Genomic DNA, 13270 nt, shown 5'->3' with positions numbered 1-13270 from the left:
TTACATCTCGTATGCGCAAGCTGATATTCCTCTGCTCTGCTGCTGATTAGTTGTCCTGTCTTGACGTGACTACCAGCAGCAGTACCGAGCACAAACGGGCTGCAATGCCTCAGGAATATTTCCTTGGACATTGGAGGAATTCGGGGGTACAGCTACTGGCAGTTTTTGCTTTTGTTTATGTATTTGCACTATTTTACATGTGCACATTTTTACAAACACTTGTGTGCACTTTGTTTAAATGAAGGCAGAGGTGTTTTATTAAACTTATAATTTTTTTAGTTAGTTTCAACAAAACACTCAACCTCCCCAAAACAAATAGTAATGAAACTTTAGTAATGATTTTATGCGCTTTTTTCATTTAAAATGTATATTTCTTTTACATATGTTTTTTACAGAGAAGTTTTGCGGGAGTAATTGTTTGGGTATTATGTTTTTGTTTAGAAATCTAAGTTTTAAAACTTTTGCACTATAATAATAATTTGGTGTAAATTTCAAGTAATCGATTCATTAGATTTGATTAGATTTAACTTTATTGTGATTACACATATACAAGTACAGTGTAACGAAATGTAGTTTAGGTCTAACCAGAAGTGCAATTAGCAAGTGCAGGATATACAGTGTGAATAAATACAGAATGCAATATTAGGAAAATACTATACAATGGGTATATTGTGTAGTATGAAAATATGAAACTATGAAAATGTACTATGAAAATACTTTACAGAAGGAATGTTCTATGAAAATATGACAGTCGGTATGTACTATGAACAATATATACAGAAGGCTATATACTGTGAACATTAATGTACAGGTGGTTATGAACAGATAACAATTTAGACTATACAAAAGAAAGTGACTTTAGTGATTAATTATAGACATTAGCTATTAAAGTTGCAGTGCAATAGATGAGTTAATGGGGTTATTAAAGGTACGGTGCAGTATATGAGTTAATTCAGTTATGAAAGTTACAGTGCAGTAGATGAGGTAATGCAGTTATGAGAGTAGTCCATTAATGCAAATGAGCATTCAGTATAATATTCCTGGTGTGCAAGTGAGCAGTATAGAGTGCAAATGATGCTATGTGTGTTAACAGTCCGGTAGAGCAGATAACATGAAGTACTGGTGTGTACAGTTCAGTCATGCATGGCAGCCCTGTAGTGCAATGTAAACAATGTAATAGCAGCATTAAAGTTAAAGTTATGAGCGGTAGTGGAATCAGTGGGGGACAGAGTTCAATAATGAAACAGCTCTGGGAAAAAAGCTGTTTCCTAGTCTGCTGGTTCTTGTCCGGAGGCACCTGAAGCGCCTACCGGAAGGCAGGAGAGTAAACAGTCTATGAGCGGGGTGAGAGGAGTCCTTGAGAATGCTCCGAGCTCGACGCAGACAGCGTTTCTACTGGATGTCTTCGATGGAAGAAAGTGTAGTCCCTGTGATGCGCTGGGCTGTTTTCACCACCCGCTGCAGTGCCTTGCGCTCAGCAACAGAACAGTTCCCGTACCAGACTGTGGCACAGTTGGTCAGGATGCTCTCTATCGTGCAGCGATAGAAGTTTACCAGGATAGTTGAAGACAATTGGTTCTTCTTCAGTGTCCTCAGAAAGAAGAGACGCTGGTGAGCCTTCCTGACCAGGCATGAGGTGTTGGTGGTCCAGGACAGGTCCTGGACAGGAAATATGGGTCCCCAGGAACTTAAAACTGGAAACACGTTCAATAGCCATCCCATTTAAAAGTAGAAATGGGCTATTTAAGTATAATGTATGTTAATTAAGTTATTTAAGTTAAGGTATTTAAACAAATTACTGGCCCTTTTGAGAGCACAAATTACAAAATTCATGAAATTGTATTATGATTTAGCACACTGACCCAATAAATCATAACACATAGGTCTCCTTTACAGGAAGTTACAATTGGGTTCAAGTACATTTTTTTTTACTAAAAACAATCTCTATATTCTTTACACATATGGGGTAATGTAATTAGGCCCTAGACTATTAAATAAATAAAGAAAATTAATAATACTTAAAGTTGAATATAGCTGAAAGCAAGTGTGAGTACTAGGGTGACATTCTCTGATTTTTTGCAGCAGCTTAATCATATATAGTATTAAACTGGCGAATGAAGGCCGTTGAGGAGTCAATTGGAGTAATCCACGCTGATGGTGATGAAAGCATGAACATGTTTAAATCTTGGATAAGCTAAATCATCTGATTATTAGCTTTGATATGACTGCTAAAGCTAGGGTCATATTCCAAAAATAGCCAAGTTTTCTTACGTTATTTTGTGTTTTTAGTCTCTTGACCTTAGTTTTGTATTGCTTATTGTATTAGAAGGTTTTGACATATGGGCTGTACATTTTATCATTTTATCAAAACACTGGCAAAGGGGGTCAATAGGGCTGCGGTCATTAGCCGAGTTTCCATTACAGATTTGCACAAAACTTGCGTTACATGTATTTGTGGATAAAAAATAGTCAGAAGTGCGGCTTTCCATTAAACTATGTAATGTCACAGAAATTAAATGTTTCTTTTCAAACTTCTTTGGCCGTTAAAGCGGGTTGCGAACCAACTTTAGAGGTGCATACTGGCACGTACTGTGAAGAGAAATCTAGGCCAACCATACAAGCAATCTGTTAAACTTCTGGTTCCTTTTGAACACTTAAGTTTCTTTCTGTGTATTGGAGTACCCTTAAAATCAAATCAGAAATAGGTTGTGTGAGAGATGTTGTGAGAGAATTCTACTGCAGATCTGGGAGCACAAAAATTATTTTTCACATCTGAATCAATGAAAGGCAACCCTTGAATTAAATAAACCATCAAGTTTGCACTATGTCTTCATTCTCACTCTGGAATCAATGAAAGGCAACCCTTGAATTAAATAAACTTTTGGCCTATAGGACTTTTTAGCGCTTCTCTTCTAATATTGAAATTTTTATTTTAATATAATTTAACCTTAATTCAACACTTATATTAATATTGGAAATCTGAATTCACTGTTCTCCTCAATACCAACTCAACAGAAAACACAGATTAATGCATGCATTTTGTACTCTTTTGAAATCAAAACCCCTTTAAATCTAAATCTAATTTTGAAGAATGACTCTTGAGTCAAGGTTTTGAAACCAAAAGTAAATCAGACTTTATTGTCACATAGCTGAAACAAAGCCAAGTTGGATTGCAATGCAACTAACGTCTCTTCTTCCAGACTAGCTTAAATACTTGTACTTGTACCATTATGATGATGAGTGTTTGCTTTAGTTAAGCTCTTGACTCTAAAGCAGTGGTCACCAACCCTGTTCCTGGAGATCGACCGTCCTGCAGACTGTTGCTCCAACACTGCTACAGAACACCTGTCTGTAATTATCAAGCAAACCTGAACACTTTGATTAGATAGTTCAGGTGATGTTTGATTGGGGTTAGAGCTGAATCTTCAGGACGGTCGATCTCGAGGAGCAGGGTTGGTGACTACTGCTCTAAAGTGTTTGACTTCTCTTCCTCTGGCTGCTGTAACTGTGTGTTCACTATGGGAGAGCACATTTGTTTTATCGTGTTATACCAATGGAGTCTTGAATGATAATGTAATAATTAGTAAATGTTGATGAGAAAACTGTCAGTTTGTGTGATTGTAGAGTTTATCACACATTTAACAGCACAACACTGTTCTCATCAACATTTACCAATGATTATACTGTCATCAAAGACTCCTTTGGTATTAATCAACATAACAAATGTGCACTATACAGCAAACACACAGTTACAGCAGCCAGAGGAAGAGAAGTCAAACACTTTAGAGTCAAGAGCTCAACTAAAGCAATAGCTTATCAACATAATGGTGACTTCAAATGACAAACCAGTCACACCTAAACCTCTAAGATCAGCGTACAATAGTAAGATCACAGTTTGAGCACACAGTGAATTTGCTGTGAGGTTACATTTTGACATCATCATGAGTATTCTGTAAACTCATGGTGACACATCACTGTGAGATTGCTGTGACATCATTGTGTTGACTGGGAAATCTTCAACAAGGGTCGACAGGAGGATGTGATGGTTATTGCCCAGCTAGCAAAAAGTGTGTTCCATAGTCCACTCCAGTCCACGTGCATTCCCACCCTGAATGTTTTGGATGTCTCTCTAAATAACACATGAACAAGTTAATGAGTTAAATAGGGTTGAGTTAAGGCATCAACTGTCACTTCATTATCTCATTAATCATGAAATAACAATCACAATCAGTGAAATAAACCAGAAATAATAAGAAGTCACCATAATAGTGTTTAGTGTTCATCATTACTGAGATAATTACGTGAAGATTGATTCCTTAACTCAACCTGATTTTACTCATTAACTAGTTTATGTGTTGTTTAGGGAGACATCCAAAACATTCCCTGTGGTAATGCATGTGGACTGGAGTGGTGTAATGAACGTCTAAGGATCACATTTTTGCTTGCTGGGTGGTGTCAAAGGCGGCAGATAGATCCAGTAGGATAAGAACACTGTATGAGGACATTAACACATGAACTCCATCTCCAGGGCTGCTCTGAGAGTTAAATTTGCGTCCCAAATCGCGCACTTATGCACATTTCTACGCCATTCTGTGGTATAAATAGTTTGTGTATCCAGTCCTCACGTGAGTTCATACAATGATTACAGTGATGTCACACCATTCTCACACTGTGACAGTATGAGTAATATGTGAGATCAATGTGAATTTATTTTATGTAGTCACCATTATGATGATGAGTGTTTGCTTTAACTGGACTCTTACATCTGTAGCAGATGTGGATGACCAGACTGAGTTAGGAAGAACGTTCCACCAGGAAGAAGTTGTGAAGCAGAAAGAGCGGGAACGCGATTTACTGTTCTTATGAGAAGGCAATTAAGACACCACTGGTTTGCTGAACGCAGGGATCTTGATGGGGTGTAGGAGTGCAGGAGGTTGTGAAAGTAAGCCAGTGCAGATCCATTGATCGTCCTGTAGGCCAGCGTTAGTGAGCTGAATCAGATATGGGCTTCGACCGGTAGCCAGTGGAGAGAGATGAAAAGGGGTTTAACATGAGCCCTTTTGGGCTGTTGGAAGACGAGGCGTGCTGCTGTGTTCTGAACCTGTTGGAGCGGTTTGATAGCCTTAATAATAACCAGCAATAAATATAATAAGAATAATCATTTATTTTATATGGTGCCTTTAAAAGTTGCTTTCTCAAAGCACTTTAGAGAAAACATCACATCAGGTAAAACAATAATAAGAAAAACCTATAAATATAAAAGTTATACAATAAACAATAAAAAATAACATGAATAATCAAGCAAAAGCCATCGTAAAATAAAATGTTTTAAGAAGAGATTTCAATGTTGCTAGTGAATTTGCTTCCTTGTTGTCAGTCGATAGAGATTTGCAGAGCTCAAGGGCATAAGAAGAGAAAGCTCTATCAACCATGCAGCGAAGTCATGTCTTGGGAATAACTGAGAGACCACCTTGAGAAGAACGCAGATTCGCATGGTGTGTAAGGCGAGAAAAGATCATACAGGTACTGGGGAGCAAGGCCATACAAAGCCTTAAACGTTAACATAAGGATTTCATAATCATTACGGTACCTGACAGGAAGCCAATGCTGGGACTCTAAGACAGGAGGAAAATTACATTGAACATTCAGGTTTACAAGATATGCGATATGAGCCCGCAAGACCGTTTGAAAATTGATACCAATGTTCCTTGTGTTTGAAACCATATATGAGGACCATTGATTTTGCAGTTTTACAGAACTAAGACATGCTGTTGTTGTATAAGGTGTTTAATGGAGCAGTTTTAAGTTGTTTATCTAGAACTGGTTTGCTGGTTACATATACTTCTGTCATGATCTCTGCTGTCAAAAAGACATGTTCAATTTCATATGATGTATAGCGCATTCGATATTTCATTATATTTCTCAAAAATCAATGACAGCCCATTTAGCCCGTGTGAATATAGTGTGAAATAACAATCAAAATGATAAAAGTAGAATTGTGTAAGTTTGAAAGTTTAGACATAAAAGGCTGGTTTACAGTGGACGATCTGGCATTTTGCTCATCCCTAAGTGGAATGATGGTGGTCTGACAGTAAGCCAGAAGTGGTGATCCAAATTGATATTTTACTGTCTGGGCTTTTGTTCACGGTTGGGTACCCCCACTTTGATAATGTCTCCTGAACCCCTGTTATTTAATATATTACAATTACAAATTTTTTCATTGACATAATACACTAATTTACCTGCAGGTGTATGTTATGTTTGAAGACACATTCTCTGAAAGAACCCTTTTGGTGAACCACCTGAAAAAAGAACGAATCATCTATGTGAACAAAAACATCACTAATATATTGTGAGAGAATTGTGAAAAATTATTGATTTACATCATTTATTTAACTGATTCACACCAATAAATTCCAATTCCAATAAATAAATTCCACATAATCTCATTTTAGCATAGCATCCTTTTACAAACAAACATGATAAAAGCACAATCCACGACAAATAAACATTTAATCAACGCAAAAAGAGAGCCGACAAACCAATTAAAAAAAACACTGATCGGCCTAATGGTCACTTACATATTTCCACATTTCAACCTCAACAAAAGCTTTTGTAGATGCCAGGAAGCTGGCAACAGTGTTGCCAGTATATTACTGTGAAAATGGCTGGTAAGGTCTAACAGTACAGTGTGTAGAACGTGTAATAAACACTTTTTTCTTTCAGTTCTCTCAGAGACTACGGATTCATCTGAGGCAGAGTGGCAGTCTATTTCTAATCTAGCCAGTGCCTGCCAAAACATTTTGGAAGCTCTTTCTCAAGAAGGTGATAATTCATTTATATTTTTTTATAAGAAATGTGTTTAAATTAGTGGTGGGCCGTTAACGGCGTTAACGTGCTGCGTTAACGTGAGACTCTTATCGCGTGATAAAAAAAATGTCGGCGTTAATCTATTCTCAAAGATGGGTTGGGAGCTGGGTCTATACTACGCATGCTATGATGACTTTCACATCGATATTTTAGCGCGGATGTATACCTAGCTGAATTGCACTGTACCGGGCGAAAAGATTTTTCAACTCGCGTGATTCGCGCAATTCGCGCCGCTTCATCATCTCATAACCAGGGCTTCATTCGCGCGATTCGCGCCACAAGTAGGTCTATCGCGTGTTTGCATTGACTTAACATGTAAATCACTCGCGCTTGACGCGCCATTCGCGTTTGGTCTGAACACAACATAACGTTACTGTGAAATTACCACATCAAATGTGATGTGCTAACATGGATGCAGCTTTGAAGCCGCCGGGTTGCTTTAGGGAAAATATATTTTTAAGAAGCTTCCCAATGGAAACATTGACAAGACTAAGGTTGTTTGCACCTTGTGCAATGCGGAATTGGTTTAAAAAAAAAAAGTTTCTCTCAACAGGTAGTGGTCTAGGTGAAACCAGTAAATTTATATTGGCACCTAATGTACTATGGCTCCTCTATGATATATCGCTTGTTGCTCCCTAACTCTTTGTAAGTTGATTGGATAAAAGCGTCTGCTAAATGACTAAATGAAAATGTACTCTAGGAGCTCTTCCAGTTTCAAGTTCCACCAAAACGCAAATCATCCCTTAGCTAATGCGGATGTAAACACAAGTACATCTTATTGAACATAATTTATTTTCATCACCAATTATCATAGTAGAACAGCTTTCTCAAGCAGTTTGTGAAGCATTTTGGAAAAAAGGAGATGAGCCCCTGGTCTAATGCGCCACCTGGCTTGAGACACCCATTCTCAAATACTTACTTTTAGTCATTATTTGGGTAGCACACATATTCTGAATGCCTTCGGCAGAATTCAAATGAGACATTTTAATCTAGATTAATTCCTAGATTAATTCCAAGATTAATCTAGATTAATCTAGATTAAAAAATAATAATCTATGCCCACCACTAGTTTAAATCTAAATAAATCTTAGCATTCTAGTTACCCAGTCAACACGATGAAGTCACAGCGATCTCACTGTGATGTCACCATGAGCTTACAGAAAGCTCACGATGAGGTCAACATGTAACCTCACAGCAAACTCACTGTGTGCTCAAACTGTAATCTTACTCTTGTTATGTGATTTTAGAGGTTTAGATGTGACCGGTTTGTCATTTAAAGTTACCATTATGTTGATGAGCATTTGCTTTAGTTGAGCTCTTGACTCTACAGTGTTTGACATCTCTTTGTCTGGCTGTTGTAACTGTTTACTTTATAGTGCACATTTGTTATACCGAGTAATGCCAAAGGAGTCTTGGATGATAGTATAATCATATTCATAAGAATCAACTGAGAAGCTTCATGCTGAAATGCATGCTGGGAGTCATGAATGAGTTTGGAACTATAGTTACCCAGCATGCATTGCAGCGTGAAGTTGTCATTCTGCTGATTGTCACCATTGGTGAGTTTAATATGCTGATTCTTGGTGTATTTGTGTTAACCATTTGTTGCAAAATATGTGTTCATAATTCATATAAAAGGCCTTTGAAATATCTGATCATCTCAAAACAGCAGCATCTCACTCTATACTATCACACAGACAGACAGTTTTCTGAGTAATCAGTTTTTGAGTAATGCTCCTTCAGCATCCCTCAATATTACAAATGTGCACTATAAAGCAAACACACAGTAACAGCCACCAGAAGAAGAGAAATAAAACACTGTAGAGTCAAGAGCTCAACTAAAGCAAACACTGATCAACATAATGGTGACTTCAAATGACAAGTAAGCCACATCTAAACCACTAAGATCACAGTTTGAGCACACAGTGAGTTTGCTGTGAGGCTACATTTTGAACTCATGGTGAGTATTCTGAAAGCTCATGGTGACATCAAAACTAGAGTACTTATAATGTTACATAATACTTGGTTTCAGACTGGAAGGCAGGCGATGGCACACCAGAGAGTACAACGCAGACTGAAAATGGGCTTAAAGACATAAAGGACAGGTGAGATTGACTGTTTTTGCCATTTTTTACACTGGTAATAAAACTCAAACAATTGCTCTTACATTTTGATGGGTAAACTCAAAGCCAGTTTTGGAATATGGAATAAAATGTTTAAAGGCCTAAAAACTATTGCTTATTTGTGTACTGTTTCTCTCCCTTCCTTTTCAGTGATTCGCCCGGCCACCTTGAGGAGAAGGTCTCCCAGTTAGAGGCCATGTTGAAACGACTACAAGATGACCTCCAAAAGGTACTTTCTCTACTGTTGGTTAGTCATGTCAAATGTTGCCCGAGCCCTTCTCTCATTATACTATCCACATACTTACCCATTTTACTCTCATTAAACATATCCACCCATCCTTATCTACAGTATATATCTACATGGTCCAGTCGTAGCCCTCTCCGGCCACATCCACACGAAGCCAGAGCTTTCCCATTCCAATCTATTTTTTCCTTTTCACGGCGTCGTCTGAAGAATCTGCGTACACACAAAACCGGTAAAACCATCTCAAAACGATTTAGTGTACATGCCAAATCATTATGTGGCGCTGTAATTCTGCCACAATGAAACACTAAAAATGTTGAAGACTTGGAGCATGCGCATAAACTCTACGCGCTGGGTGATGAAATCATTATTTAAAAAAATATACTGATCGGCTGTACACACCAAAACCGGAGGGCAGTATTTTCAGTTTTATCCACTCTGGGACCCGGTTTAAAAACATTGCGGTTTTAGGCTCCAAAAACACCGGATCTGTGTGGACAAAGCTAAAATCGATAAAAAATCTTTATATATACATCTAAACATGTCTCTGTTCCGAATGCCTCTAAGTTACTTCAAAATGTCACTTCATGCTACTTCAAAGAGCCAATCAAACAGGGTTGTAGAGGTAGATTGGGACAAGCAAAAGAAACCTGTCTTGTCATTAAGCAGGGTGAACAGAGGAGATGAGAAGAATGCTGGAGGAACTTTGGGCAGCCATGCCCTCTCTCAACACTAACAGTCAAATGGCAGTTAAGGCAAGTAGAGCATGAGATTTCATGAGAAAAAATTTATAAGTTCTCACCTTATTAAAATTAAATGGTGATTAACTTTAGCAAATTCAAAGACATCGCAGCTTGCACCTTGATGTTGAAACGACGTAAAATTGACATTAAAAAAAACTTCAAATTTACTCCCAATTGTCAAAAATGCAAATCAGAATACATCAAAAACTTGGTCAATTTGACATCAAACTTTTACATCAAAAAGGCAGCTCAATAAAATGATGTTGTATTTTTTATTTCAAAATCTAACGTTATTGTTATCAGTGTTTGCTTTAGTTGGGCTTTTGGCTCTAGTTTGTAAACTACAAATTTATTTGTTGCAATAAGATCATTTTGAGTGGGTTGTGTTAATGACGAAAGAATACTGTGTAATACTAGAGTGTGGTTTCTAAACAATGTTATGACTATCATAACCTCAAGATATACTCTAAAGCTGCCAATAAATGGAATCAACTTGACAACTAGAATCAGTGTATTTAACTCAACAATGGTGACAAGTAACAAAACATATGTTTATGATCCAATGCATGCTGGGTAACATCATAGTACAAAACACATTCATGACTCCCAGCCAAAGCTGATCCTTCCTATATGCAAACTATGCAGGTTGCGTAGGGCCTCTAAACCACCCCTTGAGTACCAAATCAAAAACACCATTGTAAACAATTAAGACGCTATTTTTATAACTTGCGGATCCAACTTTAGAGGTATAATTTATAAATTTCCTTTTTAGTACTTCATTTATTCAATTACTTTGACATACTGGGACATAATGCAGTGCGCGGCCGGTAATGACATACGCATGATGTGCTGATGTGCCGTTACATATGGCCATGATTTTAAACTGAGCTATCCATCTGGAGCGGAAAAAAGTAAAAATACACCACAAAACCACACCAAAAGAACACGAGGCGTGTGTTTTTGTACTATATTAAACTCTTATTTTATTTTTGTTAATCACTCGTTTGGTTAGAAAAAACACACCACATTTACGTGTAATATTTTTTACAGCTGGTTCCAAGCCACGTATTAATTAAGGTGAAGAATAATTTACATGTCAAAAAATATGTGAATTTTATTTTAGAATGAATTGTTCTTCCTGTAAGTTTGATGTTTTTTTTTGTCTTTCAGTCTTATTAGTTTAAGTGTATAATTTGATGTATTCTTTTTTATTTGTTTATATCTAGTTTGAACTCTTATGACAACGGCCCTTCAAAAAGGTTTGCTTAGGGCCCCCAGATTTCTACGGCCGGCACTGTTCCCAGCATGCATTGCGGTTGATCTGTATTAGTTTGATGATTGTCACCATTGATGAGGTTTGTGTGATGAATGTTGATGATAAATTTTTGGAAACACAACATTAACATGATCAACACTAACAAACGCATCTTAAAGGAATAGATAATATCAAACTAGTGTTCATTTTACACACCCACATGATTTTCAACATGTTTTAGGACCTTCCGGCATCAAAAATCTTTCGTAAACGTGTACCGTAGACTGACAAGACTAAAAGAGAATATATTGACTAAATTTGGTATTTAGGTTTATTTTTCGCACAATAAGTATTGTCGTTGCTTAAAAGAATTGCAATTGCGATTAAGCCACTATGAGGGGATGAACCAATTTAATGATGTCTTTAGTACTTTTCTGGACCTTGACAACAACTATAACCATGTTGTCCATGAAGAGGCCTGGAAATCTGTCAAAAATATCTTTATTTGTGTTCCAAAGATGCAAGAAGTTCTTTAAACATGTTGAAAGTCAAATGGGTGAGTAAAAAAGAAAACAATTTTAAATTCTCAGATTAACTTTTGCTTTAATTTATAACGGTTATAACGGTTTAATGCTTGTTATTCAAAGCAAACAACTACATTCAAACCTTATCAAATTTTCTCTTTTTTACCAATACAACAGATTCTTGTTAAAGACACTATTTCACTTACTTTAAGAGAATTGACTTGATTGTAGAACAAGAGTCAAGATTCCAACTAAAGCAAACCCTGATCATAATAATGATGATTTGATGAAATAACAAGATTTTCCAACATTAAATGCCATTAACATTGACAAATCAAAATTTTTAACAGTGATTCAATGTTTTTGATCTGCTCTCTGGTTAACTTAGCTTTATGCTAAGTTAACCAGATGTAGTCCATTCAGAGCATACATTTTATTTGTTTTATTGGTGGTCAAATGGACATCAGTGTGTGGATGTCAAATTTTTGACATCAGTCTGATTTGCATTTTTGTCCAGTTTTTTAATTCAATTTGAAGTCAAGGTCCTTGCTGGGATATTCAAGGTTATATCTGATGCGTCTTAAAGTATCATATTATATCATTTAATCGTTAAAACCAAAAGTGGTCTTGGGTAGAACTAAAACATTTTGCAAACATACCCCAGTTACTCCTTGTTCTTTTTTGTTAAACTGACATATGTCATTCAATAAGTTACACAAATAAAAATAAGAATCAACCATATTCATAGAACTGAATAAAATCTTTTTCTGAGATATTCATAGTCTATACACTATATGGACAAAGGTATTTAGATGCCACCTCCGAATTATATTATTGATTGATTCAGTCAGTATGGAAGTTGAATGGTCCGCATAAAGCCCAGAACATTGCCTTGTGGCTAAGAAAATGCTGTTTTCTACATTTTGATAGCACTATTTAATGGTTAACCATATGAAGAACTAGGGATGTAATGATATTCCAACCCAACCACACTCTCGTGGCACTCCGCAAACCCCTGCTTGCCCTGCCCGTCCACCGCGCTTGAGGTTTGTGCTTTTCCCCATGGCACAGGTAGTATTCTCTTCGCAAGCTGAAGTGGCAGTTTAGCAAGCATTGATCATACTCAATAGTGTGATTACAATGCATTGTTAATGGCCAAAATAAAATAGAAAACAGCAGGAACAAGTAACAAATTTTCCTTGAAAGCATCACAATTATGTCAAATGTTGTATGTATGTGAGAGAGTAAAACTGTCAATTACTCCAGTGCTGAGTGAATCCCCTTTTCTCATCATAAACTTCATAGAAAGAAATGAAACTACGTTACATTTTGTGGTGGTTTCCCAGAAAGAGATTAGTGCATGTCAGGACTAGGCCTTAGTTTAATCTGGAAATTTAAGTGGTTTTAAAACAATACAAATACAGCAGAAAGGACCCAAATATCGGCAAAAATTGATTTGAAGTCTGGTTCAGATTCAACACCCAAATGTTTTTTTTGACAGATTTGTCAAA

General features: G+C 36.8%; 1 protein-coding gene across 4 annotated transcripts in view; it reads left to right on the top strand.

The window, feature by feature from the left end:
• zmp:0000001168 (signal-induced proliferation-associated protein 1) overlaps positions 1 to 13270 on the top strand; it is an 80243-nt gene that overhangs the window by 54733 nt on the left and 12240 nt on the right. Inside the window, exons 13-16 of one of the 4 annotated variants that reach the window (XR_008906320.1) lie at positions 6727 to 6825; positions 8903 to 8975; positions 9144 to 9222; positions 11207 to 11335. Coding sequence is in view for 3 of the 4 variants with exons in the window: in XM_056744463.1 (XP_056600441.1) it covers positions 6727 to 6825; positions 8903 to 8975; positions 9144 to 9222; positions 9904 to 9924 (272 nt within the window). In the remaining variant the exon portion in view is untranslated. Of the gene's footprint in view, positions 1 to 6726; positions 6826 to 8902; positions 8976 to 9143; positions 9223 to 9903; positions 9969 to 11206; positions 11336 to 13270 lie in introns of those variants that run through there. The other 3 variants (XM_056744463.1, XM_056744444.1, XM_056744454.1) reach the window with 3 other exon arrangements.

Source organism: Triplophysa dalaica, chromosome 1, assembly GCF_015846415.1.
Source record: "Triplophysa dalaica isolate WHDGS20190420 chromosome 1, ASM1584641v1, whole genome shotgun sequence".
Taxonomy (NCBI): Eukaryota; Metazoa; Chordata; class Actinopteri; order Cypriniformes; family Nemacheilidae; genus Triplophysa; species Triplophysa dalaica.
The sequence above is the reverse complement of the archived record's forward strand: the minus strand, read 5'-3'. Positions and strand labels throughout refer to the sequence as shown.